Genomic DNA, 26,978 nt, shown 5'->3' with positions numbered 1-26,978 from the left:
TCCAGTGCAACCCTTGCCCTCACTTGTCAACAGGGAAATATTAGTTTGGTTAGAACTGTCTGTAATCAACACCAGCTTCTGCTACCTTCATGCTCATTGTTAGAAAAAGTTTAGTGTGAACATTCTGATCTGTTAACTCCAGGGACTGTTTTATTCTTCTCAAAGGACTATCTGTTGGTAGAATAACCCCCAAAAGCTGAAAGCTAAAATGCACCAGTCCTGGTCTGCGGTTCCTTAAGAATGGACCGGTGGTGTGGTTGAACTGATATGGAAAAGATGCACCCTCCTGCAGAAGATCAACTGACCTGCTATCCCACCCCCAATCTCAGCCTGAGGTATATTTCAGTGAAGGCAGGTAGCTGTGCTTCTCAGAGCAGAGAAGCAGTTTAAGAGCAGAAAGGTAGAGGAAATCTAGAAAAGAACTGTCTTGATACAGATTTATCCCACGGTGTGAAGGGAGAGGGCAAAGAACCCAGTGGCACTTCACTTATCCAGCAATTTCTGTCACTGTGGTGACCAACTTCTGCCCATTCCATAGAGTCTTGAACTGTTCAGGGACTGGGAACTCATTCTGCAAATAAAGAAGACAATGGGTTTAAACCTGAGCTAAAGGATGAGCTGGGGCTAAATCTCAGGCTTTTCTCCCAATGCTCGCTTCCACTTAATCCTGAGAGCATGGTAGGATGTGCTAAGAGACAAACTGAACCCATCAAGCTATCACAACATCACGCTGTGTTATACTGTTCACCGTTCAGTGATCTGTGATCTTAAACAGACTGTTAAATCTATGAGGTGTAAATGAGAATACACACGGCTTTATAGCACCAGTTTGACAGGGTGCCATGACTCATTCCCGTTCTTTTTTGCTACCCTGGGCTCAACTTAAAGGCAGAAACCACCCTGCTACACGGGACTACCTCACTTCTATGTGCTTTTGGTGTGTATTTGGGTTTTACCTACTTAGTGCAGAATGTTCATCAAATAGCTTTCTCCAGTGCAAGAAGTTTTCAGTCCCTTCTGTTTTAACATCATACTACTAAAGAAATCAAGAAACTTACAAAGTCACCGCCTTCTGTAGGAATGAGGACGTTCATCTCAGAAGATTTGGCACTGACTATCTCACAATCCAGGGAATTCTTGCTCAAGTAAGCATGGCAGCCGTCTGTTTTGTTGATGGAAATGGTTGGCACTTTACCCATTACCTGCGGAGTAAACCAAGAGAACTGAGTCCCAGCAGTTGGGGAAGACAACAGTAAGTTGCAGGAAAAGCTTTCCCTGTTTCACATGATTCAGCAACTGCATGAAAAGCTCACAGGCGTGCAACAGACACTGGATACTATGGGCGGGCTGGGACAGGTGCTGGAAAGAGCTCATTTGAAGAGCCAACCCCTCTTCTGCCACATCCAAAGCAGCTCAGCTTACAGACTTCGTAGAATCAGATTCCCACCAAAGCAACATCTGTGGGTCTGCTGTGTCTCTTTTAATTCCTCAGGGACCAAAAGAAAGAGCCAAGATATCAAGTTACCTGAACTTTGACATCTCTACTATTGATTATCTCCACAATGCCCACCACGTCATCGAATACCAGACCAAGTTTCTTACAGTTATCTAGGAGAAGAAAGAGAGCAGGTCAACAATATAATTTGAAAGTAATACATCTAAAAATCTTTAGAAGCAGGGTAGGTAAAATGGGTCTAGCCTTCTCAAGCTCTAGGACAAAGACTCACCTACTGTAATGGAGTTAATTTTGCCCTTGATTTGCAATGTTGTGTTGACACATTTGTATATGTAAACCACCTGTTTGAGCTCTGTATCATTAATCACCAGGTTGGAAACATTCTCCTGATTTTCCTGTTAAAGAGATACCGCAGAATTCTCATCATGAAGCACACATCAACCAAAAAACAGGCTTTCCCAAACTTTTGTTCTCATGATCTAAGCCAGAACCCTGCACTCATGTGGCTGAATTCCATTTAACCCCCCTGTCCCTGCTCCTTGTTACTCCAGTCCTGGTCTTTTTTAAACTCACCACTCTCCATTTCTTGCCCTCCAGTTCAAGTAGAGCTGGCTCCTTCTTTGTGGCTGGTTTGGGGGATGGGCTGGTTTGGGGTTTGGGTGCAGAGAATGGCTTGGGGCCACTGCGTACTGGACCACTCTGAGCCTTCAGGGCAGGGTTCTTGTGAGTCTTCATGTCATCAGATACATGTTTCAGGGCTGTAAGAACAACAGCTACCTTGTTCCTGTCCTTCAAACCAGGGCTTTCGGCTAAGGCAATAACCAACTTCTGTTATAAGTTAAACTGATCCTTAGCAGAAAATTCAAAGCCAAAAACTGGAGCCTGTGAGATATTCTTTTGCAAGCCGTTTTGGAGAAGTACTTTTATAATTGCTCTTCTCCCCCAAGGTTAAATTATATGGTTCTATTTTTAAAAATAAAGCGTAAAATGGGTGTGTAGTGGGGGTGGGGGATATGGAAATGTAAATGCACAGGAAAAGACCTAGAAAGGCATATACCAAATATATACTCACAAATATGTTTGTAGTTTTTAAAGCAACAGAGGAAGAAAAAGATGTGAAATAAAGAAAATTTGATGAAAGGAAAACAAAACCTCACCCACAGCTAACCCTACTTCCCCCTTCCCCAGTAAGTGTTTACATGAAACTCTCCAATATTTTTTCTATTCATACTTCTTTTTGTTTAGTTATACCTATACACATTGTTAAAAAATTTGGTTCAACCAACTGACACTTGAAAAAAACTTTCTCAGGAGTGTATATTCAGGGCAATTTCAATCTGTGCTCCCAGGTTAAAAATATTTTTGAGAAAACACACACACACACACTTTCTCATGTTAGGCTATAGTTTCTAAAAATATCTTTCTTTTATTTTTTAAGGGAAAAGATTCCATAATTTCCCTCAGCAGGCTGCTCTTGAACGTGGCCCAGTCTGTGTTGACTATATAACTAATACTGAATGGCCTCTGTATCTCCACCACTCCTTGTGGTTATAATCAAAATACTAGATTTTTTTCTTAAACATTACATGGCTCACTGTAGGAAAAAATGTAATGGCTGCATAATATTACATCAAGACGACATGGCATAGTTAACTAACCATGTCCCTTACTGTTGGATATTTAGGTTGTTACATTTTTTAGCTACTGTAAGCACTGTATAAAACTTCTTTATTTTAGAGACTTTTATGGGTAAATTCCTAAAAGAGGGCTGGACAACCTAGCCTTCCAGCATTTGTGTATAAGGGTATCTACTTTCTCTATACTGTTAGGTCATTCTTATACAAATTTTCCAAGTGACCGGTATGCATCCTCTGAGGAAGTTAACCCCCTGACAGAATGACTGTCCAGAGACCATGTGGTACCATGGAAAAAGGTCTGGGGAAAACGATCAGCACTGTACCTTGGCCACATATTAATATAATGTAACATAATATAATATATGTTCATATGCTACTTAATATTAAGTCACTTTCCAATGGAACAGAGGGCTTCCCCCTACTGTAATCACCCATTTTCAATTTCCATTTAAGCCAGCTAGTCTGTCCCTTTGGGCAACTCAAAGGAACGTGACACCCCAAGTGAATACAAGCTAGGGTTCCGGTTTACGACTAGCTGTCGAGTCCCTGGCTGGTGAGGTCTGGCAAGACAACTTGCCGTACCAACTGTTCGTGTCAGAGTATTCACTTACCATGTGTGATGCTCTCCCCCTGATTAATCTGCGCAAACAGTGCTGAGCGGGATGCAGACTCATCACAGCCCGAACTGGTGGGGACTGGTGGGGGAGGTGGGCCTGGCGGTGGGGGAGGAGGGCCTGATCCAGCAGAGGGTCCAGAAGGCAATCCACTCAGTTCTTTTGCCACAGGCCCCTGGAACAGTTCAGTGCAGGTCACATAGTCATCCTCTTTCTTCCCCTCTGTACCACAGCCAGTAGGGCCCTACAGGTATCCAGTGTACACGGGGTCCCCACTATACCCCCTGAGGCAATGATTAATGCTCCCTACCCATGGCCAACTTGGCTTTCTCAGCTCCATTCCTCAACCTTCACGTTTTTCCTTTGACCTCACCTGATTCCAGCTCTAAACCCTATTTCCAAATATCTGTTTGACATCTTCCTTAGTGTGTCACCAATGCTTGGGACTCAACAAATTCAAAACATATTTCATCATCTGCCTGCTAGCCTGCCCATATAATCATGCCCTTGTACCTATTTCAGTGAAAGACATGACCATCCAAGCTTGACTATTCACTCAAGTCTTCTTTGAGGCTTCCCACTCCTTCAACATTATTAGATCTGTCTATTATCTTGGTGCTATTTCCTATAGACTATCTTTTCCCAGCCTCTAGCACCATGACCACTTCCATAGTCTGAGCATGAGCCCTTATCTCTAACTTGTACACCGAGATTCTTTTAAAGACAAATCTGATCATTATCATTCCTTTGCTCAAATATCTAAAAGTTTCAGCCTACTTTCCTTTCTAGCCTGTTCTCCTAAAAATCTCTGACCATCTCCCCTTATTGAAGCCAGAGATGACCAATCTCTACATTTACTCTGCATTTGCTTTGTTTAAACTGTGCCTTTTATTAGTATCCCACTTTTTACTGCCCTGTACTTCTTTTAAGTCTCAGAACAGAGTATGCCTCTTCAAAGCACAATCTCTCCCAGTGAGAATCACTCTTCTCTTCCTTATACTCTAGAGTCTATATCTTTATTATAGCATTAGCTTGGTGATTTGTACTGGGGTTTTGTGTCTATATTTTAAGCTCCTTGAAGGCTGAGATGGTGTAACTCATTCATATGCCTCCCCTTCAGCACCAATCACTGTCCCTGACCCATGTTTATTGAAATGGAATAGAATTGAATATTCCTTCTCCTCTCACCCTTGCTTTCTATAGTCTCTTCTCCTTTTTCCATTTCTTTCTACCCTCCACTGAAAAAACTAGCATGTCTTCAAGTACCTTGGTGGTGCTGAAGTCTAAGAAACCTGACCCCACCCTGAAGAGATAAAGAGAGGGAGGCAGGGAAAGAGGAAGGAGTCACTAACCGTCTTGCTCCAGGCCAGTCCAGTGGTATGGAACTCCTTAATGTAAGCCTGCAGCTCTGTCCATATACTCAAGTAAGCTTTAACCCAGTCTACATGCTTCTTATCCCTGGGAGAATAAAAGAACTCATCATAGGTGGTCAGGGTACATTACAATAGTGATTCTAGAACCCCTCCTGCCTGTGGGTTCATGCCCTCCTACCTACGGTGTTTCTTAGGCTCTGCTCAATGGCAGCTTTTTCTATCACCACCAAACTTAAAAAAAAAATAACCTATTTTTAACCTATTAGATTTTTAAAATAATATAGTCTATTACCCTAATTAGACCAAACTCCATTAAGATAGGGACTCTGGATTATATCTCTATCACTTATATCTCTGTCTATCACTCACAGCAGTGTTTCTCAAACTTTTTTCTTAAGTAGCAAAACTGTTTTGTCAAAGTACATTTTAGACAGAACCCGATATATAAAAATGATAAAAGCAGAAATTCTGTGCGTGAAGAGCTGGTAGAGGAGAGTTCTCGAGCACTACTGTAGAACTCTAGGACTCCAAGAAACTCAACTGCCTTATAAGACAGTGCCTTATGTCAAAATACGCCCCTCCCCCCAAAATATCAAAACTAAAAACTTCCCTTTAGGAGGAAACCATCAGCATTAAATTACAGATATAGTACTGCACTATGGTTCAAGAACCCTCTCTCTTCTTATATATTAGCTAGAAGACTTTAAGATTATTTAGCCCAAGACCTAATTTCCTCAACTGTTTATCAAAATACTCTCATGCTTAATTCTAGGTTGCTTGAAGGATCAAAGTAGTACCTGGTGTTCTGGGACACATTTCACACACAAGAAGGCTTATTACTCACACAGAGTAGTAACTCAAGAAATGTTTGTTGAATGATGATGAATAGAAGAAAGATTTTGGGTAGCTATGCAACTTAATAATTGTTGCCTGCTATCATTCCAGCTCAAAACCAGCAATGAGTAAGTCAGTTAGGACTGGTAGACATACAATGACTTCCCTATGTAATACCTGCATTGGCTAGGTAGCCTTACGCCCACTTTAACTGACTGCATGAATACTCAGGGTAATTTTCTATTAAGTCCTACTGAACCCTTTGCCACTGGGGCAGTGACAAATTCTCAACAAGGAACAAAATCTTGTATAAACAGGCAAATTAAAGGGCATTAGTCCATGTTACCTCCAGCAAAACCTCCTAAACCCAGAAGGTTAAGGATTAAAAGACTAAAAGGGCCTCTAGCAACCATGGAGAGAAAGCAGAAGTGGAGACAGAAACACTTCCTGCTTGCAAATGCAGCTTCTATGAGCCAATGTCAAAGCACTCCAAAACACACCCCTGAGATAGGAGAACGAGCACAGCAGCCAAGGGCAGTCTTAATTAACCCCAAAGTGCTATTCCAGTAAGTAACCAGCTGAGTTTATCCTCTGCCCCTTGAGGAAAACCTGGACTTACACATCTTTGTACTCCTTGAGGACTCGGTTTGTGTAAAACATGGCAGCATCATTCATTTCTTTCACATAGGGGCCAGGCTTGGGAGCCTAGAGAGAGAGAAACTGTCAGTGACTCAGAGCCTCTCCAACCATATCTCCTTCCCCCTCGCAGTTTATCCTCTTCCCAACCATGGAAGCTGCGCTGCTCACCATCGCCACCCAGCCCAGGGCCTGGATACTTTCACTGACAGCTGACAGGTGATTGAACAACTTGCTGCCTCGGTTCTTCTCCCGAAAAGTTATCACTTCTTGGATCTGCTCTGAGATGGGTGCCAACAAATCAGAAAGCTTATTCTAAGAAAAGATGCAAGAAAAGATTGAGGTTAAAATCTTTTTATAAAAGCTTTGTATGTTGGTCAGCTCTGATCCTGAAGGCAAAAATTCTTTATGGACTACAATGAGCACTCAAACTTTGTATTCATCCGGCCCTGATTCATAAGGCTCAAATACTGCTCATCATCTCACTTTCTTCATAGAGTTCCCACTCCTCAGGCTGCATTTTATAGTTCTTCATGATCAGGACCCATACTTCAGGTATACCCCAAAATCCTACCATTTCAGCCACTTACTTATCTTTTTTTTTGTCCCACTCATAGGAGATACTAGTTTATCTCTGTGCCTCTACTCATAACATTCTCTTCTTTTTCCATCAATCCAAATGCTCCCCATGCTTCATGAAGAACAGCCCTCCAACCCCAACCACACCAGCCTCCTACAGCGTTTGTCGTCAGCATAACCAATTCTCACACCTTATCCTTACCCACACAAACTATTAATGGAACTATGTGAATTATGTTTTTCTTTCTCATAATTCTTCAAAGACAAGGGCTTTGTCTTCACCCTCTTTAATCATCATTATAGCCCTCAATGCACTGCTAGCCATATAGCAGCTGCTGAGTAGAGAGCTGATGAATCAAAGCAATTAGGGGGCTTGGCAGTCAAGCAGGCAGCTTAGCAAAATGAATGAATTTTGTGTTTCTGTGTTTTCATCCTTCCTCCAAAGCTCAGTTTCCTGAACATCTCCATTCTCATATCTTAACTAATCAGGACCGATTAAGAATTAGAATCTAATATATTTAACATCTTGCTCTATTTTTACATTATTTAGGCATGCTGAGGGCTAGGGGTTTTAATACAGCATTAGCAGGAAGACTTGCTTTATTATGCCTCCATGCCCAGGAAAAGCAAATGCAAAAGGAGCACAACCAAAATTTCTGACTGCAAGAAAAATCTAAATTTTCTCTAATTCAACTTTTCACACCATGCAGCATTAAAATTTTGAGGTAGGAGTAAGGTTAAAAAGAGATCCCCCAACCAGTGAAGGACGAGAGGAGAAGCAGTACTTCAGGAGTTTTAAGATATTCACAGCAACGTGACTAAAACCCATCCACAGTGAAGCAAGAAAACCATCTCTAAGGGGCTTAGGAGACACTATGATAAATTTGGGCTCAGCTAAGAGGCTAAAAGAGGCTGTCTATTAAGAGAAGCAGCTAAGTCCCAAGGGGTAACTATAGTCCTAAGCAAAATGACAGAAAAAAGCCAGTAGAGACCAATAAGTACTTAATGGCACATTCCCATAAAGCCACTTTAAGTCTGACTCTACCTCCGGGACTTGGTGTGAACATACATTATCGTGAGCCTACTAGGACTATTTTGGCATGTTGTGACAGCTTAGCAAAGACCTCTCAACTTGTCCTGAACATTGAACCCCAACTAAACCACCTAGTAGTGAACTTACGCCTGCTGGCTGCTGACACTGAGAGGCTGTAACCAAGAGAGCTCGCTCCAACTTCAGACCTGTGTGGACCATCTCCGCCTGCCAGAAAGAAGAAGAATGAGCTACTGATGACGTATTACAACTGGAGAGGCATTGATACGCATAACCTGAAACATGTACTTCCATGTACTCTGACAGCCACCCAGGTACTTCATGTTGTTTCCTTCATGTATTCCAGATTCCAGGAACTGATAGAATTACATACACAACTGCTCCTGTTGGAACTAATCAGGGATATATATCCAGAGCTGGAAATGAAGATCATTAGGGCTAGCTTTAGGTGATGTCAAATTAGCAACTACACAGTGTGATGTAACATGCACTGAAAAATCTCACATCACCAAAGAAGTCCGCTTTTCTCAAAAACTGGAGACAGGAGTAAAAGCAAAGACCTAAATTTATACCTAAAATTTTCAAAGTATTTACTCCTTTAGGTTAAAGCTATTTCTCAAATGCTGGATCAGGACCCCATTAGCGAATAAATAATTAAATCAATTTAGTGAGCCACAACCACCACTTTATTAAATAGAATAAAACAAAAGTATGAATGCAGAGCAATGCATCAACTTGAAATTATTTCCAAATAAAAAGTTAAAAAAAAACACACAGTAGTAGCATAAGCACTATTTTGTGAAACTTTTATCTCAGAGACAAATATGTTATTTCTTTCTGAGGGTCATAGTTAAAAGAATTTAAGAAACATGAGGCCGGCCAGGTGCTATGGCCCACCCTTGTTATCCCAACACTTTGAGAAGTTGAGGCAGGAGGATGGCTTGAGGCCAGGAGTTTGACATCAGCCTGGATAACACAGCAAGCCCCATCTCTACAAAAAATAAACAGATGAGCCAGACGTGGTGGTGCATGCCTGTAGTCCTAGCTACTTTGGAGGTTGAGGCAGGAAGATCATTGGAGTCCAGGAGTTCAAGGCGGCAGTGAGCTATGATCATGCCACTACACTCCAGCTTGGGTGACACAGTGAACCCTTATTTCTTAAAAAAAAAAAAAAAAGAAAGAGAGAAAGAAATTATACAAAAATTCAAAGATGGTAATCTATTTTTTTCTGGATTTTCATTTTTAAAATATAAAAATGATACATGCTTTAAAATTTTTTCAAACGTTACACAGCTGTAATGCAAGCCCCTACGCCCTATCAAAGTCCCAGTCCCATTCCCTAAAGCTAACTAACACCATTGCCAACAGATGGTATATGAGAGGCTCAAAATAGATCTTCCAAAGGCCAAGCAATCAGTCTTGCTGAAGAATTTAGGTGAGGAAGATCCTAAACAGGTACTGTTTATGAAGAATTATTCAGTGGGCTAGCAGGAAGGTTTTTAGGTCTTAAAAAGAGAGGTAGAATATATGAGTGTGGGGTGGTGGTGGTGGTGACAACATTGGAGGCAGCACATGAAGGGAGGTGGGTGGAGAGGCACCTGTCACTGCCTACTTCATATTCTTGTCGTGGGCTAAGTGTGAAAATAACCCATATTAGCATAACTAATAACTATCGAGCACAGTTTTATAAATGCTAAGTCATGACAATGACTCCTTTAAATAAGCCTCCCTAGGTTTGGTTATGTAACATGTTGGAATCAGACTGGTAGCATATTCTTCCCTACAAAGATGAACACAGCCATATTTTATGCACCATGCAAGGTTTCTATATAAAAGAAGCTCACACAGAATATGTGATAAAAGCAGAGGACCTAGAAAAATATGAGAAATCATTTCTGTGCCTGAACAGAGCTCCTCAGTACAGGTAGAAAAGGAGCCAGGAGCCTCTCAAGGGGCTCCTAAACCAAGGATGGATGAGATTTGAAGAAAGTCACCAGTCCTCAAAAGAGGGGAAAAAAGGCAAAACATCCTTACATGTTTCTGCACGTCTCCCCCAATCTCTTTACTGATCTTCAAGTACTCTGTCACAGGACCGGCAAGCAGACAGTCAAATGCTTGCACATATGGAGCTGCCCCTGCCGAAGACACACACACCATAAAAAATCAACCATGCACGTTTCTTTAAAATGCACTTCCATGGGAAAGGGGGAGGAGGCAAGGTAATACAGTAAACAGAATACTGGAACAAGAGTCAGGAATCCTGGGTCCTAGTTCCAATACCACCACTAACTGGTTATGTGACCCTGACTAAGTCCCTTTTCCTCTCTGAGCTTATTTTCTTTATGTATAAAATGAAAATGAACAAAATGATCCTCCAAGGTTCCTTTTAACGCTAACGTTCTAAGTTTCAACCGGAGCATGTGCAAAATGGCCAGTTTGCCAATCATTTGTAAAGAGGAATTTTAACATAACTTATCATTTGACTTACACTGGAGTTACTCTGCTAAAGAAAGAAACAGGAAATATCACACAAGCAGGAAGTTCTTGTGTTAAAATAACTTAACCACAGGCCACCCTGCACAAGTTACTTCCTCCCTTATCTGTTCACAGCAATACAAATTACAAGAGATAAACTTTCTAGAGTGTTTTGGGAAGTTAGCTCCAAAGGGGAGAATTCACTGGGATAGAAAAATTTGAGGCTTGGCGGAGCGTGATGGCTCACGCCTGTAATCCTAGCACTCTGGGAGGCCGAGGCAGGAGGATCTCTTGAGCTCAGGAGTTCCAGACCAGCCTGAGGAAGAGTGAGACCCTGTCTCTATTAAAAATAGAAAAAATTAGCCAGGTGTTGTGGTATGCACCTGTAGTCCCAGCTACTTGAGAGGCTGAGGCAGGAGGATTGCTTGAACCCAGGAGTTTGAGGTTGCTTTGAGCTAGGCTGATGCCACGGCACTCTAGCCCAGGGAATAGAGCAAGACTGTCTCAAAAAAAAGAAAAGAAAAGAAAAATTTCAGGCCAAGACACTCAAACAAAGCATTCTGCTGGGCTGCGGAGTGCTTACCTTTTGATGAATTGTCTCCATTCCCACAGTGCATGTCAGAGGTATGGGATACTGCCTCCAGGCGGCCCACTGCCCTCTCCAATCTTTCTACCAGATTTTGCATGTCAGCCATAATGTACCACCTGCCGAAACAGATCAAATGTTATTTGTTATTTTAATATTACATAGCATCTACAGAGAAAAACAGAATACTCCTGGGGGTGAAAAGGATGCCAATTCTGAGGAACAGAATAGTTTAATAAAATTAGATGGAAAAGTTGTCTAGCACATTTGCAAAATCATAAAGACCTCATTAAGCAAGAGAACTATTCAGGAAAAGGTATTCAATAAAGCAAATGTTTATTCAAATATTTACCGAATATTTACTATGATACTACCAAATATTTGCATAGAAACTGAGAATTTGCAAAGTATAGTCATGTAAGTTATCTGAGTTTGAGCCTCCCAACAACTATGCAGGAGTGGAAAGGTAATTACTATATTCTTAAAAGATAGAAAACTTAATTTCAGTGAAGTTAAATGATTTGCCTATAGTCACAAAGCCAGTTAATAGAGAAACCAGTACTCAACTTAAGTCTTTTGGCTCTAAGTTCAGTGTGGTTTTTTTCCCCACAACATCCTGCTGCCTGCATGTAGAATGAATAGGATATTTACTCTGCCTTCAAAAACTTATAGTCTAATAGGGGAGACTTAACATATGCACTAACAACTATAAAACAAATAGAAAAAAAATTTCAAGGTGACATAAGAAAGTTGCATATAGGCAGCACGGGATTTCAGAGAGGGGAAGAGTATATCAGCTGGAAGGATCAGATAAGGGTATCATGGGAAGCTGCCATTTGAGCCAGGCTTCAAATGAGCATAGGTAGGATCTGGACATGCAGTAGGGAAGGAGACTAGACACATCCAAAAGAGCTTGTTATAGGTCTTTTGCAAGTACTAATTTATCTGAACTAGCCTTATTCAATGTCTAATATCCTAAAGAAAGTAAGCTCAAAGAAAGAAAGGAGCTTATCTAGCTTGTTCCTTATACTCTACCATCTAGACCACTACCTGGTAGGTAGTAGATGTTCAATAAACATTTATGAAGTTATAGCATTCCAAAACTCCAAAGAGACAAAGGTTCTAAAAGTTGTACACATAAGTGTAAAATGTTATCAATACACATCTACATAAAGTACTTGAGACCATAAGGTATCTCATAGAAATTAGTCAGTGAAATTTCAATCAAAGCTTTGACTTGGAAAGATTCCATTTCACCAAAGCATTAATTAGTTCAGGTAACTGAGGCCGAATGAACTCAATTCCCTTGAAGCTGCCTAAAATGACCACAGCAATTATGATTCCCCCAAAGATGATAACATGTCAGAGTATCTCAACTTAACACATTGTCTGCCTGTAGAAAAGATAAGCAGCTCACAAGATAAACTAAGGAAGGCAATATAATAATCCCTTTCCATTCTTTTCTGTGTACAGTTCTGGTGTCTCTGAGCCCAGTCACTTGCCAGAGAATCAAAAGGCCTGGTGTGGTAGCTCACATCTGTAATGTGAGCTACCAGCACTTTGGGAGGCCAAGGCAGGAAGATTGCTTGAGGCCAGGAGTTTGAGATCAGCCTGGACAACACAGCAAGACCCTGTCTCTACCCAAAATACTTTTTTCTTTTAATTAGCTGGGTATGGTGGTGTGCACTTGTAGTCCTAGCTACTTGGGAGGCCAAGGCAGAAGAATCGCTTGAGCCCAGGAGGTCGAGGTTACAATTAGCTATGATTGTACCACTGCACTCCAGCCTGGGTAACAGAGTGAGATCCTGTAGCTAAAAAATAAATAAATAATAAAGAGAGACTCAAAGGGAAAAAAACGAGAATGAGGACCAAATAAACCTTTCCATGCCCTGGCCTGGAGTCGTAGCAGAAGTCTCCAGGTCTATCCCCTACTAGCAAACAAAGTAGTTTAGAAACAGCCAATATACTTTCCTTTACATTATGACACCATCAACTGATACCTGAATTGCTGCCCTGTTCCATTTTGGGTACTGGCTAGGGACAGACTCACATATAATCTACCAGACTTTATAAATCCAGGGGAAAGGCAAGGAATGCAATGAACTCCCAAGCTACCTTCCATGGATACCACCTAGTTCTGTTATAAAACATGTTCCTTAATACACAATGGATGTTTCAGGTTGAGGCCAGAGTTAATATAGAAACATAGCACAAGTGTCTCTAAAAGCTGCCAGGGTCGGTGAAACACGTACCAATCTTAAAAGCTTAATAATACTGCTTCATGGGATTTTGGTTCCCCTTTATCTACATTTCACTTGTATTTGCAGGCTTTCATTGCTAAACAAGCTACAGCACTGGTGTCTGACTTAAGTAGAATTGAAAGGGATAATACAGCTACCACTTATAGTTAATCTCATTCTACCACTAACCAAAGATAGAAGAACAGTACCTGGTATTTTTGGTTTTGGTGGGGGTAGAGTGAAATTTGAGATGTTATGGGAAAGAGTGTACAGAAGTGAAGGGATTGAAAGACACACCTTTTCTCATTTTCTACACATACACTTGTACTCTTCAGATGGTCACGTCCACTCCCAAGCCTTCAACTACGATTGCTATATTAACACCCAGCCTACTTGCCAGGTGGTACCACAGCCACCTGTGGACTAAAGACTCCCAAAGCAGCCCATCTAGCTCAGGCCATTCCTCTGGGATTCAGAATTTTAGACCCAGCTTCCACATCTCTACCTGGGTGCCCCAAGGCCACCAAAAACTGAAATGTCCAAAACAGAACTCCTCATCTTCCCTAACACTGCTCCCTCACACCTCACCCGCACTGTCTCAGTGATCTAGCATGACCAGCCATCACCTAGTAACCTGTAAACTGTTAGGCAGTTTAGTACAGGGGGTAAGACTGATCTTTAGAAAAATCAGATAGATTAGGGGTTTGAACAACAGCACTCCCTGGCTCTCTGATTATGAGCAATTACCAAATTTTCTGAGCCTCAGTTTCCTTATCTGTATAATGAGGACAAAAGTATAAAATCCAAAGAGCTTCAGTGAGAATAATGAGGAAGTCCATGTAGAAGTGCTTAGCACAGTTCTGGAAAATAGTAAGGATTCCATAAATGTTAACTAAATTTATACCTTCTTCCTTACTCCCCCACAACATCTAATTAGTCACCAAAATCCACAGGCTCTATCTTGTATATCTCACGAACAGATGCATCTTGCCTCTATCCTGACTGATAAAAGGATATCAAGACTTTGCCTAGATTACTGCAACAACTTCCTAGCTAGTTTTCTCTAATTCCACTAATACAACTTCTTCACCTTCTCTCCATATTATAGCCAGAGTGGTCTACTTAAAATGCAAATGTAATTATAATATTCTTTTATTTAATACCATTCAATACTCCCCAGAACATTCAGGATAAAGTTCAAACAAGGGTTTCCATAATCTAGTCCTACTTTATCTCCTACCACTCCCCAGTTTTATCTCTTGCTACACCTTTCCTCAGCACACTATAGCAACACAGGACTACTTGGATTTTCCAGAACAAGCCATGCTTTTTCTCACTTCTGAGACTTTATAATGCTAGGCACTTGGAAAAGTTTTTTCCCTTTCCAATCTGCCCTCTCCAGAATTCCCATTGTTCTTTAAGTCTCAACTAAGGTATTACCCTTCTAAGAGATATTTCTAGTATGTGCTTCCACAACACTGTGCCCTTATTTCTACCATAGCACTTAACATACTGGTTTAAAATCATTTATTTAATAGTCAGCAGGCAATTAGCCACCCTACGGCAGGAACCATGTCTCGCCTTTATAATTCCAGTACTATAAATATAGTAGGCACTAAAAATATAGTAGGCTAATAAACATCCTTGAAATAAATAAACAAACATATAAATAAAGGCTCTTGCTGTCCACAAATCTGGCTGTCTCTGCTCTCTGTCAAATCTGTGGAAAAGTGGGTTTTTTTTTCTCTTCTTCTTTTTTAATTTTTTGCCTGTCTGCTTTTGCAGGATTTTACAAACACTCCCGTATTTCAAATAAATGCTGCTTTCTCAGGCATAAATCACGTTGATATGGACATCTCCAAACTAAGTACCATAAGGAAAATAACCATATGAAAATACATATTAATTAAAAATAATCTCATATAGTTGTAAATGCTTTGTATCAGTTATCTGTTACTTCTTTTGAGACTTAAAATAATTCTGTGAGGTATATTATGCAGATATTGATCCCCATTTTTAGAATGAAGAAACTGACAATCACAGAAGTTAAAAAGCTTGACAGGCAGGGCGCGGTGGCTCACGCCTGTAATCCTAGCATTCTGGGAGGCCGAGGCGGGCGGATTGTTTGAGCTCAGGAGTTCGAACCAGCCTGAGCAAGAGCCAGACCCTGTCTCTACTAAAAATAGAAAGAAATTATACGGACGGCTAAAAATATATATAGAAAAATTAGCCAGGCATGGTGGTGCATGCCTGTAGTCCCAGCTACTAGGGAGGCTGAGGCAGGAGGATTACTTGAGCCCAGGAGTTTGAAGTTGCTGTGAGCTAGGCTGATGCCATGACACTCTAACCTGGGCAAGAGTGAGACTCTGTCTCAAAAAAAAAAAAAGCTTGACAGAGATCAGCCAGTGAGTAGAGAACCTAGGCCCTGAGCACAAATACTCTGAATCCTAGTCGGAGGCGCTTCTTACCACTCCACAATGGCTTTTAAGCAACCAATGGTTTTCACAGCATCCAGCCCCCAACTTGTATGCTTAGCAATAGCACTATGGGTTCAAGGCCTCTCCACGGTGTCTTTAGTTATTAGTTATTATTAGCAGCTTTCAATTTTTCTACATGGAGGCCAATTTTTTAAAATCACATTCAAGATGACACAAATTTAGAAGCAAATGTTCAAAATAAGGCTTCTCCCAAAGAATACAGAATTTTCAGAGCAGAAAACTGTAGCTCTGCCTAATCTTGTTCCTTGCCATTTCTAACTGATAATAGCCAAGAACTATATATAAACCTCCGTGAATGAATGTACAGATTCTCAGCTAGTTAAGCATCCATCATAAAAGCTCTCAGAAACAGAGTCATATTTATGTCATAATTACATAAGTCTAAATAAAACTAGGACTCAAGAAACCAAGCTCTGAGTCCCAATCTGTACATATTAACTGTGTAACTTTGGGACAGTGGCACAATGAGTTATAATCCTCACCTAGCATACAGAGATGTAAGGATGAAAGGAGCTGATTTCATTGATGAGAGTAATCACTTTGGAAGCCTTAAAATGCAATTCAAATGTAAAATGTCAGCACTGCATACTATATACTAGAATATAGGCTCCAGAAGAAAGGGAATTTATACATTCTCCTTCCTGCACCTACCTCATCACCCAACAAGCAGGCATATAGATGATGTTCATAAAACCAAAGTGGTTAGCATTGTGTGGGCTACTGCAGAAATGGAATACACATTTTGTTGGCCTTCCCCGTAAGCAGGAAAGCTGCTTTATTTTTTTTATTTTTTCCCACTTGCCAAGGCAGATCTAGAAGGAAAGCTTCTTGAGGACAGCTTTCATTCTTATCTGGAAGGCCAACAAAATGAAATGCGAATGGAATAAAAGTTCTGTTAGAGAATATCTAACTTCAGTTGGTTTAGGGAAAGTTAAAGTATCCGCCCATATTTTAGAGATTTTCCTTTGCAGAATGTATTGCTATGGATCTGAATTATATAGTATAAACAACTATATGCTCTGAGAGTTCAGAAGAAATCAATAAGGACTAGAGGTAGTTTGGTTTCAGGAGGGAAGTGGGGCATCTTGATGAAAAGATAAGAGAAAAAAGGAAAGACATTCTAGAACAAATCAAAAGCAAAAAAGAACAGACAAGGCAAGCTATGTACAGAAAGTGTAAGCAGGTTAGCCTGCATAGAGTACAGAGTACCATGGAAAATAAAGCTGAATAGGCAAGCTGGGCCAGATTGTGGAGGGCACTGAAAGCCTGGCAGTATTTGGATTTGATGTTGATACATGTGGAGCCATCCAGGGATTCTGAGTGGAGGAATAATATGAAAGTAAAGTGTTTACAAGTACTGTCTGATAAACAAAGTAAGATTTGGAGAAAAGTGAAGCTATCTGAGTCCAGAAAGTTAGGCTGAAAGCTATTATTCATCTAGCTATAAAAGAAGGCTACTGCAAAAGGTATTTCAAAGGAAAAAATCCACAATATTTGGTGTCTAACCAGATATTTAAACTAAATGAAAAGAATCGATTAACCAACAAATAATCACCTTTAGGCAACGAAGTGACCAGCACCTGAATTAAGTGCTGTGGGGAATATAAAAGAAAGGTAAAATAGTTTGCCTGCTCTATGGGAGTTTAGCAGCAGAGAAGCTACTTTCTGTTGAATCACTGGATCTCAGGATTCGGAGGGATTCTAGAAATCATCTTGTAAAAATACCATCTGATGCCAGAACAGTCCTTTCAACATTCTTAGCTATTAGACAGGCAGCCTCCGCTCAAACACCTTCAGTGATGGAGAACCCGAGACTTCTGGAGGCAGCCCATTCCAGACAGCTCAAAGTATTAAAAAGTTCTTCCTTATATGGAGGCAAATGTGCCTCCCCACAGCTTCCACCCACTGATCTTGGTTCTGCCCTTGGAGGTCACAAGAAACAAATGTGCATTAAACTGAGAACAAGTACTAACTGTGTGGTACTGACTGTGTGGTACTGACTGTGAGCACAGTAACATTTAAAGAAGGGAGGCAAAGATGATTCCAGAGTTGTAAATATTGGGGCCTTAAGAGAATGATGACATTATAGTCAGAAACAGGTTCTGGCATACTTTAGTTAGGGCAAGAAAATGAGGTCAGTTTTGGATATGCTGAGCTTGAAGAAAAGATGAAGCTTGTAAGTGGAAATGCCTAGTAAGTATTTAGAAATAAAGCCTGGGAAAGGATCAAGACTGGAGATAATATTTGCAAATCATTGGCAAAGAAATATCATGAAGTCATGAGAATGTATAGGCTCTTGGAGGGATATATGCTGAATAAAAAGAAACTATGAGCTTGATTCAGCAGTAATTTCTTTTGTAGTTTGAAACCAAGAAAAAATTTGAAATGGCTAGCAATTCTTGCCAAAGCTGCTTCATACTCTCATAATTCAACAACTCAACCCAATTCCTTCTGCCTATGCAAAGAAGTCATTCAGAAGTAAATGGAAGCAGGTTACTCCTGCAGTTCTTGTCTGATCTCACCAGGCCATTAAGCCAGTAGCACAAATTTCTACTTGAGTAGGAAAACGCTATGCTTAAAATGTTTTCTACTTTGCCCCACAGTTGTTCTTGCCATTATCCTTAAGTAAAACAGAAAAGAAAACAACCATACGAGTCACCCTGTATACTATGATAGCCCAACAATCAGTTTGGCAAATCATACTTCAAAATGCTTCTCTTGGCCTTGACTTTGTAATCCTAATCCTGAGATTTTATCCTAAGAAAGTAAATACTCATGCAGGAAAAGTGATAGGCATGAAGATGTTCACTGCAATGTTAGACATATCTATCTGTATCTTAGACTTCTAACCATAAGGCAATACCTACATACACTGAGGAAAAAGACTCGAAGGGAACACAAAGTTTACAGTGTATGTCCCTTTAGGGTGATAGGGTTTTTGATGCTTTCTCCTCTGTTTTCCAATCTTTCTTTTAACACGTTTATATATTTTTTATAATAAAAACCAAAAACCATCTCTACTTGGGCATGTCTTCTAAGCTACCATTAAACTGTATTAGTTAGTTCTATTCCTACCAACTCTGTACAGAAATAATCATTACGAGGCTCTAACATGTCACAAAGTAAAACCTAGACATGCTACTAGGAGATACTGACAAGTTGGCTAATTTAACCCAGAAACCAAAGAACAGACACCAGTTTGCTCCAGTAAAGATGCCATCTAAATCTAACCCAAATCAGGAGCTACTGTTCTTCCCTAAGCATTTGGTTTCACTGATGAAACCAATGACATTTAGTGCCTGAGTCACTGCCACCTGAGGTTTAGATTAAAAAAGAAAGAAAGATCTATCTGCTGGGAAGGGAAGGAATCCAACTCAATATCAGCGTTTGTCTCCTGTTCCCTCCTTATACACGGTCCTCTATCTGGAAACTCCAGGAGAGACTAAAATGAGTAATAGTATATAACCTGAGGTCAGACTTGGGAACTAGCTGCTGCAATGGTCTGGGGCAAACAGATAACTTTGTGTGGTCATGGGTTCCCCTCTCCCCTACATTCAAAGAATATTATGAACTAATTGCACAGGGCATTGAGCAGAACTTTTCTACTTCTACATGTTTTTTACTCTATATGGAAAAATTACATTGGCTGATTTCAGCCTGGATCGTTGCTTTAATAGAAGAGTACTTCCCACACTCATACATAAAGATAGATTCAAGGATGACATTTGTCCTTAGCTATGATTCAGCTAAAACTAAAGATACGAAAAGATCTGTGATTATAAGTCTATAATTAAGTATAGGAATTTTAATAACCTCTGGAGGAAAAAAACAAACAAAAATGCAAGTCTGCTCCTTCCATTAAACATTTCAACTATTTTCCAGCCAAATGGAAAAGTTTGGCACAAGTCTGGTAATACAAGGCAAACAAAGCTGCACTGTAGCTGAGGAATATTTTTAGAACTTTGTTTTTATTAGGTTTACATACAGTATATCAAGAAGAAAGTTTCATGGTCAATGCTGTAACTGCATTAATTTAAAGACAATGAAACCAAAGTCCTCTGCCCCATAATGATGGTTTGGTTAATGATTAATGATGGACCTACCACACATACAGTGGTCGTCCCATAAGATAGTACTGTATTTTTACTGTACTATTTTTATGTTTAGATATACAAATACTTACCATTGTGTTACAATTGCCTACAGTATTCAGTACAATGACATGCTCTATAGGTTTACAGCCTAGGAGAAACAGGCTATATCATCTAGGTTTGTGTATATACACCCTATGATGTTTCCACAATGATGAAATCACCTAATAAAAAATTTCTCATATGACAAACACAGGAGTAAACAACCAAATAGAAAATTAAAGAAAAAAGAAAAATTTCTCAGAACATACCCCTGTCATTAAGCAATAAATGCCTATACAACAATTTTATCAATTAAAATAAACATGAACACCAACTCCATAAACCATATGCAATTTAAAAATAAATGATAGTCCCTATCCACTAAAACTGACCATTCTAAATGCAAACAACCTGAACAAAACAGAGATTTATATATTCTCAATACAGAGGAGAGGGAATTCTGCTGACTAACACCGTCAACTAACACAAAGCTTACTTCTAGTACTTAATCAGTGACATTTCTCTATTAAGACCACATCCTCTGCAGGGGGTGGGGAAAGGCACATCCTTTAAGGATCATCCATAAATTACTTGAAAGAATAATTTCTTGATGCCTCAATGAAAACAAATGATTCATTCATTGCAGGGTACTGAGTGCTTATCACTGTGTTAGATATGGCTTGGAGCCTACCCTCACAGAATTTAGTTGGAGATAAGACATTGTATAATCACAGCTATGATACTTTCTAATGCAGGAGCTCTTAACCCAGGCAATTCTGTACTCCAGGAGACATTTGACAATGTCTGAAGACATTTTTGGTTGTCACAAATGAAGAAGTGCTACTAATATCTAATGGGTAGAGGCCAGGGATGCTGCTTAACATCTTACAATGCACAGGACAACCCCATGACAAAGAATTATCTGGCCCAAAATGTCAAGTGTGGTTGAGAAACCCTGTTCTAATTTAATAGGGAGCATAATAAGGGAAGTGCAAAAGGTTTAAATAAAATGCTAGTTCAGGCTGGGCATGGTGGCCCAGGCCTGTAATCCTAGCACTTTGAGCGTTGAGTGAGGCAGGAGGATTGCTTGAGACCAGGAATTCAAGACAGGCCTGAACAAGAGTGAGACACTCTCCCCCAACTTTTTACAAAAAATAAAAGAATTAGCCAGGCATGGTGGTATGTGCCTGTAGTCCCAGCTACTGGGGAGGCTGAGGCAGGAGGATCGCTTGAACCCAGGAGTTTGAGAGTCTGAGGTTACAATAGGCTATGATGATGCCACTGCACTCCAGCCTGGGTGACAGAGTGAGACCCTGTCTCAAAAAAAAATAAAAATAAAATAAAAAAATAAAATTGCTAGTTCAGGACTTTCTAAGTTAGAAAGTCAATGGGTACCATTCAATGAAAATTAATTAAGGTAAGGGTTTAACTGTGGAAAATTTGGTAGGTTGAACAAAGGAGTTTAGGCTTGAATCTTTGGGAATATGAAGTCAGAGAAGGGTAATGAGATGAAAAATAGTACTTTTTAAAGAACTTTTAAAAGATCAGTCTGGTTGTGGTAAAGAAGTTGAAGTACAGGTATGAAAGCCAGGTTAGTAGAAAATAAAGAAAGAAACATGATGATATTTCAAAGGAACAGTCACTTGGCTCAAGGATCCTCAGATTTCAAATCTCAGCATTAAATTTCAAACCAGAGGATTCAACTTCCAGTGACACTTTGCATTTGCTTGTTTAAGTAAAACGAATCTTTGACTCACAATGCTTCACTGAAAACTGAAAGGAGGAAGTCACTTTTTAAAGGCGCAGTCTCTGGTTAAAAAAATAATTGCAACTAAACAAATGTATGTATAACCAAGAAAAAGGGTGAGAAAACATCATCCCTCCGGCTGGAAACAAAACATTTTATAAACTCAATAGCTAACCTCCTCAAAGCAAAAATACACGCACTGAATTTTTTTTCATGCACTGAATCTTAGTATCACCACTTTTGGTTTGCATGGCAGGTTGTACTTTACATAGTACTTTCATTGCTACCATTTTATTTAAAACCCTCTGAGACATAAATTATGCCCACCTCACTGATGAAGTATTTCTAGAGAAGGTGGGAAACTGCTACAGAAATTTCTTTATGCTGGACCACGGCAAAATCAAATCCATTAAAAGCCCTTCACAACCTGGCAGACATCTACCCATTTTTCTGGTCTTATCTTCTGCCAAATTCCAGGCTCCAGTACTGCACTGAACAATTTAGGCCTCTCCTGCCTCCATCTTTGCTCCTGCTGTTTCCTTTAGCTAGGACACCTTTTCCTAGATTTATTACAAATACCTCAAACTAAACTCATGCTAAATTCATTTTCTTTCCGAGTTACTTCCTTAATTTACTTCTCATTTTTCATATCTGAATGGTACCACCCAGTTCCCTGCGTCAAAAAACCAAGCAATTGTCCTATACTACTCTTACTTGGTCATTCCCATAAATAATCAGTCTTCAATTCTATGGATTCCATCTTCTTAATACTGCTCAAATCTGATCCTCCTCTCCATTCCCACTTCTACTACTGTCTTAGTTCAGGCCATGACTACAGCAACAGCTTTCAAACACTGATTTACTTCCCCACAGTGTCTGGTCCCTTCCCACTTGACAGAGCAAACTTTCTAAAATATAAATCTGATAACATTATTTTCCTACATAAAACACTTCAAATCATCCCTAGAGCTTTCAGGGTAAAACCCAAATTCCTTGGCATTGCTTACAAGGTCCTCCAGTTTGATCCTACCACTCTCAGTGCTCCACTTCCCCAAGCATTACTGGAATTCCAGTACACAGAACTAGTCATGGTCTTTCACATGTCTAAGTCTCCATGTCCTTGCACCTGTAGTCCTCTTTGCCTGGAAATCCCTTTTCCAGATTCACCATATACCTAAATAAATCTTGCAAAATTTAGCCTCCCATTCCTTTCTGGAAGCCTGGATACCTGGCTCAGGCATTTCTTCTCTATGCTTCTGCAGCCCTAAGCTATGCACTATGATACTAAGCCATCCCTGATTTACTTGTTTGCTCTCTCCCCCACTGTAAACTCCAGGAGAACTGTATTCTTAGCCACACAGGCTAAGTACCTCATTTAATATGTGCTTCACACATATTAAGGTCTCAATAAATATTTGGTAAATAATCAATGTGCTGGGCTGTCCCTGGATTTTCACTTAGATCCCTACAAAGGACTTCAACTGTCACAGTTCTGATACTAACCTGTCTAAAACGTTCTCATCCCCTCTTCATTGAACTTATTACTATTCATCCTTCAAAATTCATCTTGAACTGCTTCTTCAGAAGTTTTCCTGAATCCCTTGTTACATACTTTCATAGCACACTGTTCTTTCTTCCTCACATTCATTAACATTTACAATTACTTCTTAAACGTCCCTGCAAACACTGCTAGCTCCATGCGGGAAGAGCCTATCTTTCTGTTTCAAAGCTGCATTCCCTGCATCTGGTAGAATGCTGGCACAGAATAAACACAATTGGTTACACTGAATTTCAACCTGGAGGTGAGCAGAGATCCCCACTTAAAAGATGAGCAAAATGAGGCTCAAATAAGTTAAACAAGGCATTTAAGGCCACACTTAGTAGTGGAGCCAGACCAAAAGCTGCTTTCAGGTCCATAAGGACACAACACCTTCAATAAAGTTAGCTTAGCTTTTCAGAATAAGAGCAGCAGCCTAGGAGGAAGGGGACGCTATGTGAATGCAAAACAAGAACTTGCCCGCCAGTCTTTTAAAAACTCCCCAGGCATCCCAAACTGAATTAAGGGGAAAAAAAAAAAGTTCCACGCAGCGGTTGACCTTTAACCTGCTGCTGCCTGCAAGGCAACACGACCGGAAGACCACCCCAAGTTAGAGGTTCCAAGGAACACGGGAAGGATCTGGGGCTAGTCATCTAAGGAACTGGGGTCAGGATTCCGATTCTCTTCCTCACTCGCTATATGATCTTACACCAGCCTCTTCTCCGTGGATCAATTTACCCATCCGTGCAATGGGAGCGAGACCGGGAAAAGAGAAGCCTCTAAGGTCTCGGAGGCTCCTTTCACTCAGGGCACCTCAGGAATCAGGCCTCCGCTGAGGCTGATGGGCAGCACTGCGAAATCTAGCGGAGGGGCCTCCCCGGGGCAGCCAGGTTCAGCTCGTCACCCCGGCCCCACCTCAAGAGACCGCGCCCAGGACTCCGGGTCGGTCTGAGGGATCCTGGCCCCGGCTCCCGCAGGAAGGCTCACCACACGCGCATAGGCCAGAAGGGCTGTTAATAACGCCAGGGGCCGATGGGCCCCGAGGAGACCCCAGTCCCTACCCAGCTGCACACCCTCACCTCAGAGTTCTGCCTCACCTCGGGACTGCGATCAGCCGCTCTCCACTTCCGGCAAGAACTGCCCAGCAATCTCCGCGCGACCCACTTCCGGGCCCTCACTGGGCGCGGCACCCCCACCGGAAATGAGCTGCCGGCTGAAGCGCTAGGCCAGCCGTGGACTGGGAAGGAAATCTGACCGCCCTGCTCGTGACCCCGCCCCTTATTCACCACGCCTTGGAGAATCCCGACTAGCCCGGAGGGCGCTAGAGAAAGCCCCGCCCCCAAGGCGGGAACGATCCGGGGAGGGCGTGCTCGCAAGATAGGCCCCGCCCCTCGGACCGCGGTACTGAGCCTGAGGCCCAGGCCAATGAAGGGCGGGAGTCACCCGCCGGCTGCGCTCCACCTCCGGGGAAGGAGGACAGATGAGTGGCTGATTCTCCTATCAGTTTGGTCTCAATGGCAAAGGCCAGTTCCTTTTTACTGCAGTCCGGAAGGGGTCTTGTTAGAACTAGGGGCAGGATTCTCTGACGGCGGGAATTCAGGCGGCCGTCCACTGTCCGTGGGGATTGTGGCCAAGTTCCGCCTCTCTGTGGGCGTGCATACCTTGGTTTCCCCGTTTGTGACGTGGGAAGGCAGTTGGTCTGGACCCCGTTCAGGGAGGACTTGTGGAGGTTGGGCGTGGGGGGCGGGGGGCGGTGAGGGCGCCCTGGGCCCAGCCCTGAGTGTCTGGGCGTGCCCATCCCCGCCGGGCTCGCTCTGCCCAGGGCTGGGAAGGTGGAGAAAAATCCTCCACTCTCGCCCCACTTCCTGTTTGTTCGGTGCGTTCTGTGACCATAGATGGTCAGGTTTGGGGCCGCGCGGAAGCCTCCGCCCTGCGGCTTTGGAGTCCTTCCCCCGGCGCGCAGGGTGTGGTCCCCGAGAATAAGAGAGCGGAATTAAAGAAGATCCTGCCCCGCTCTGCTAAAATCCGGTTACTGAGGCAGCCTCGCCCCCGGCCGGGAGTGCCCAGCAGGTTACTACTTAGTTCGGGGGAGGTTCTGCACGGTGGTTGCATCCTACAGGGGAGACTTCGCCTCCTTTCTCCCTGGGCCGGGGGATCAGATCTTTGTTCCCTCAAGACTCAGGCTTTCTAACCGGTCATTATCCTCCCACAAAGATTTATTTCTAGAAAAAATTGGCTACAGTTCCCACCCCTTCAGCTGAACCACTGTGACAGCTCCATGTTTCAAGTTGAATGCAGGCGTTATATGCCAGAGTCAATCATTCAACAACTATAGTTCTTATAATGACAGCTACCATTTACTGCGTGCTGACTACATGCCCAGTCTGTTCTGAGTGCTTCAAGTGTATTTTCATTTAATCCTAATAGCAGCTCTGCGGTAGGTACCATTATGTCCCCCGGTTTTCCAGTGAGAAAGCTGAATAACTTGCCAAAATCACAAAATACTGTTGAAACTCTGAAGGGAACACATCTATCTGACTTTACATCCCATGAACTTAATTACCCCCTGTGATGGGCCATACTGGAATTATTTGAGGGAATTTCGAGGCAGTGAATGCCTGTGGATCTGACTTAGGCCCTTTACTAGGGCTCAGACTTTGGTCAGGTTACTTTGCACAGATTACTGGTCCTTTTCCCAATTTTATGACTCCCAGTATATTTAAAAGAAAAATGGCAACATGACAAAATATGGTATAAAAATCATAGCATATTTTAAATATTCACATTTAACAGGAAGAAAGGAAGTTTACTCATCTATAAAATGGGCATAATTCATGGGGTTGTAATGAGAAACAGAAGTAATAAACTATGTGAAATCACTTTGTAAAATGATTCTTTGTAAAGCGTGCACACGTAAGTGACAACCCCTTCCCCTAAGGAACTTCTAGTCTTTTAAGGAGTCTAGACACATGCACTTGTAACTCCAGTGGAGATAGTTTAAGAACATCTGTCACATTTATATATTTATTTATGCACTGAAAGAAATATGTTGAGCTCTTCCTGTGTGCCAGGCACAACTAGGGGTGCAGCAGTGGACAAATCAGACCCTGTCAATGCCCTCATGGAGCTTACAGTCTATTTCAGAAACAGGTACAGTATCACTATCTGGGGTGGTCATCAGAAGATATGCTGACTTCTGGCTTCCAGCTTTTTCCTCCTCACTGATCTTTCCCAGTGCCCAGTACCCAGTGCCTCATCCATGGTGAGCTCTCATCTAGCACATGTTCAATGAGTGCTTTGAGTCCTGGGCTGAGATGGATGGGTAGAATGTTGCAGAGCAAACATGAATAAGTAGTAGTGGAGATGAGAATCTGTTCCAATAGGAGAGGAACAGGAGATGAGGCTGAAAGGAGGTTGAGCAAACTGTGCCAGGCAAGGGAGATAAATCCTTAATGTGAAAGCAAGGAGGAGCTAGTCATATTGTATTTTAGAAATACAACTCTAGCTATAGTGTAAAGCATTGGCTTGCGTGGGCAAAAAAAGAGAGACAGGGACACCTGTTAGAAGATCTAGCGGTGATCT

At 41.6% G+C, this 26,978-nt stretch overlaps 1 protein-coding gene across 2 annotated transcripts; it reads right to left on the bottom strand.

The window, feature by feature from the left end:
- Window positions 1-314: 314 nt before the first annotated feature.
- On the bottom strand, window positions 315-24,553 carry CAP1 (cyclase associated actin cytoskeleton regulatory protein 1). 2 transcript variants are annotated; one of them, XM_069477752.1, is made up of 13 exons: window positions 24,494-24,553; window positions 11,239-11,360; window positions 10,215-10,315; window positions 8,310-8,387; window positions 6,722-6,865; window positions 6,534-6,619; window positions 5,060-5,165; window positions 3,705-3,882; window positions 2,030-2,214; window positions 1,728-1,851; window positions 1,526-1,608; window positions 1,059-1,202; window positions 315-571 (listed from the first exon to the last, which is right to left on the bottom strand). In XM_069477752.1, the coding sequence occupies exons 2-13, from the start codon at window positions 11,348-11,350 to the stop codon at window positions 488-490; spliced, it is 1,425 nt and encodes a 474-aa protein (XP_069333853.1). In that variant the 5' UTR covers window positions 11,351-11,360; window positions 24,494-24,553; the 3' UTR covers window positions 315-487. The 2 variants fall into 2 exon arrangements, with proteins under 2 accessions (XP_069333853.1, XP_069333854.1); XM_069477753.1 differs by having other exon boundaries at window positions 24,476-24,529.
- Between the last annotated feature and the right edge of the window lie 2,425 nt (window positions 24,554-26,978).

The sequence above is a fragment of the Eulemur rufifrons genome, chromosome 8, assembly GCF_041146395.1.
Source record: "Eulemur rufifrons isolate Redbay chromosome 8, OSU_ERuf_1, whole genome shotgun sequence".
NCBI classification, from domain to species: domain Eukaryota; kingdom Metazoa; phylum Chordata; class Mammalia; order Primates; family Lemuridae; genus Eulemur; species Eulemur rufifrons.
This window is presented reverse-complemented; position numbering and strand designations above follow the sequence as displayed.

Bases quoted from the DNA above. Each gene is read 5' to 3' on its own strand.
- CAP1 (XM_069477752.1), bottom strand. From the start codon at position 11,350: ATGGCTGACATGCAAAATCTGGTAGAAAGATTGGAGAGGGCAGTGGGC. The intron at 2,215-3,704 runs GTAAGTGAATAC...TTGTTCTTACAG, and splicing joins GGGGGAGAGCATCACACATG to CCCTGAAACATGTATCTGAT. The intron at 1,852-2,029 runs GTGAGTTTAAAA...TCTCTTTAACAG, and splicing joins AGGGCAAGAAATGGAGAGTG to GAAAATCAGGAGAATGTTTC.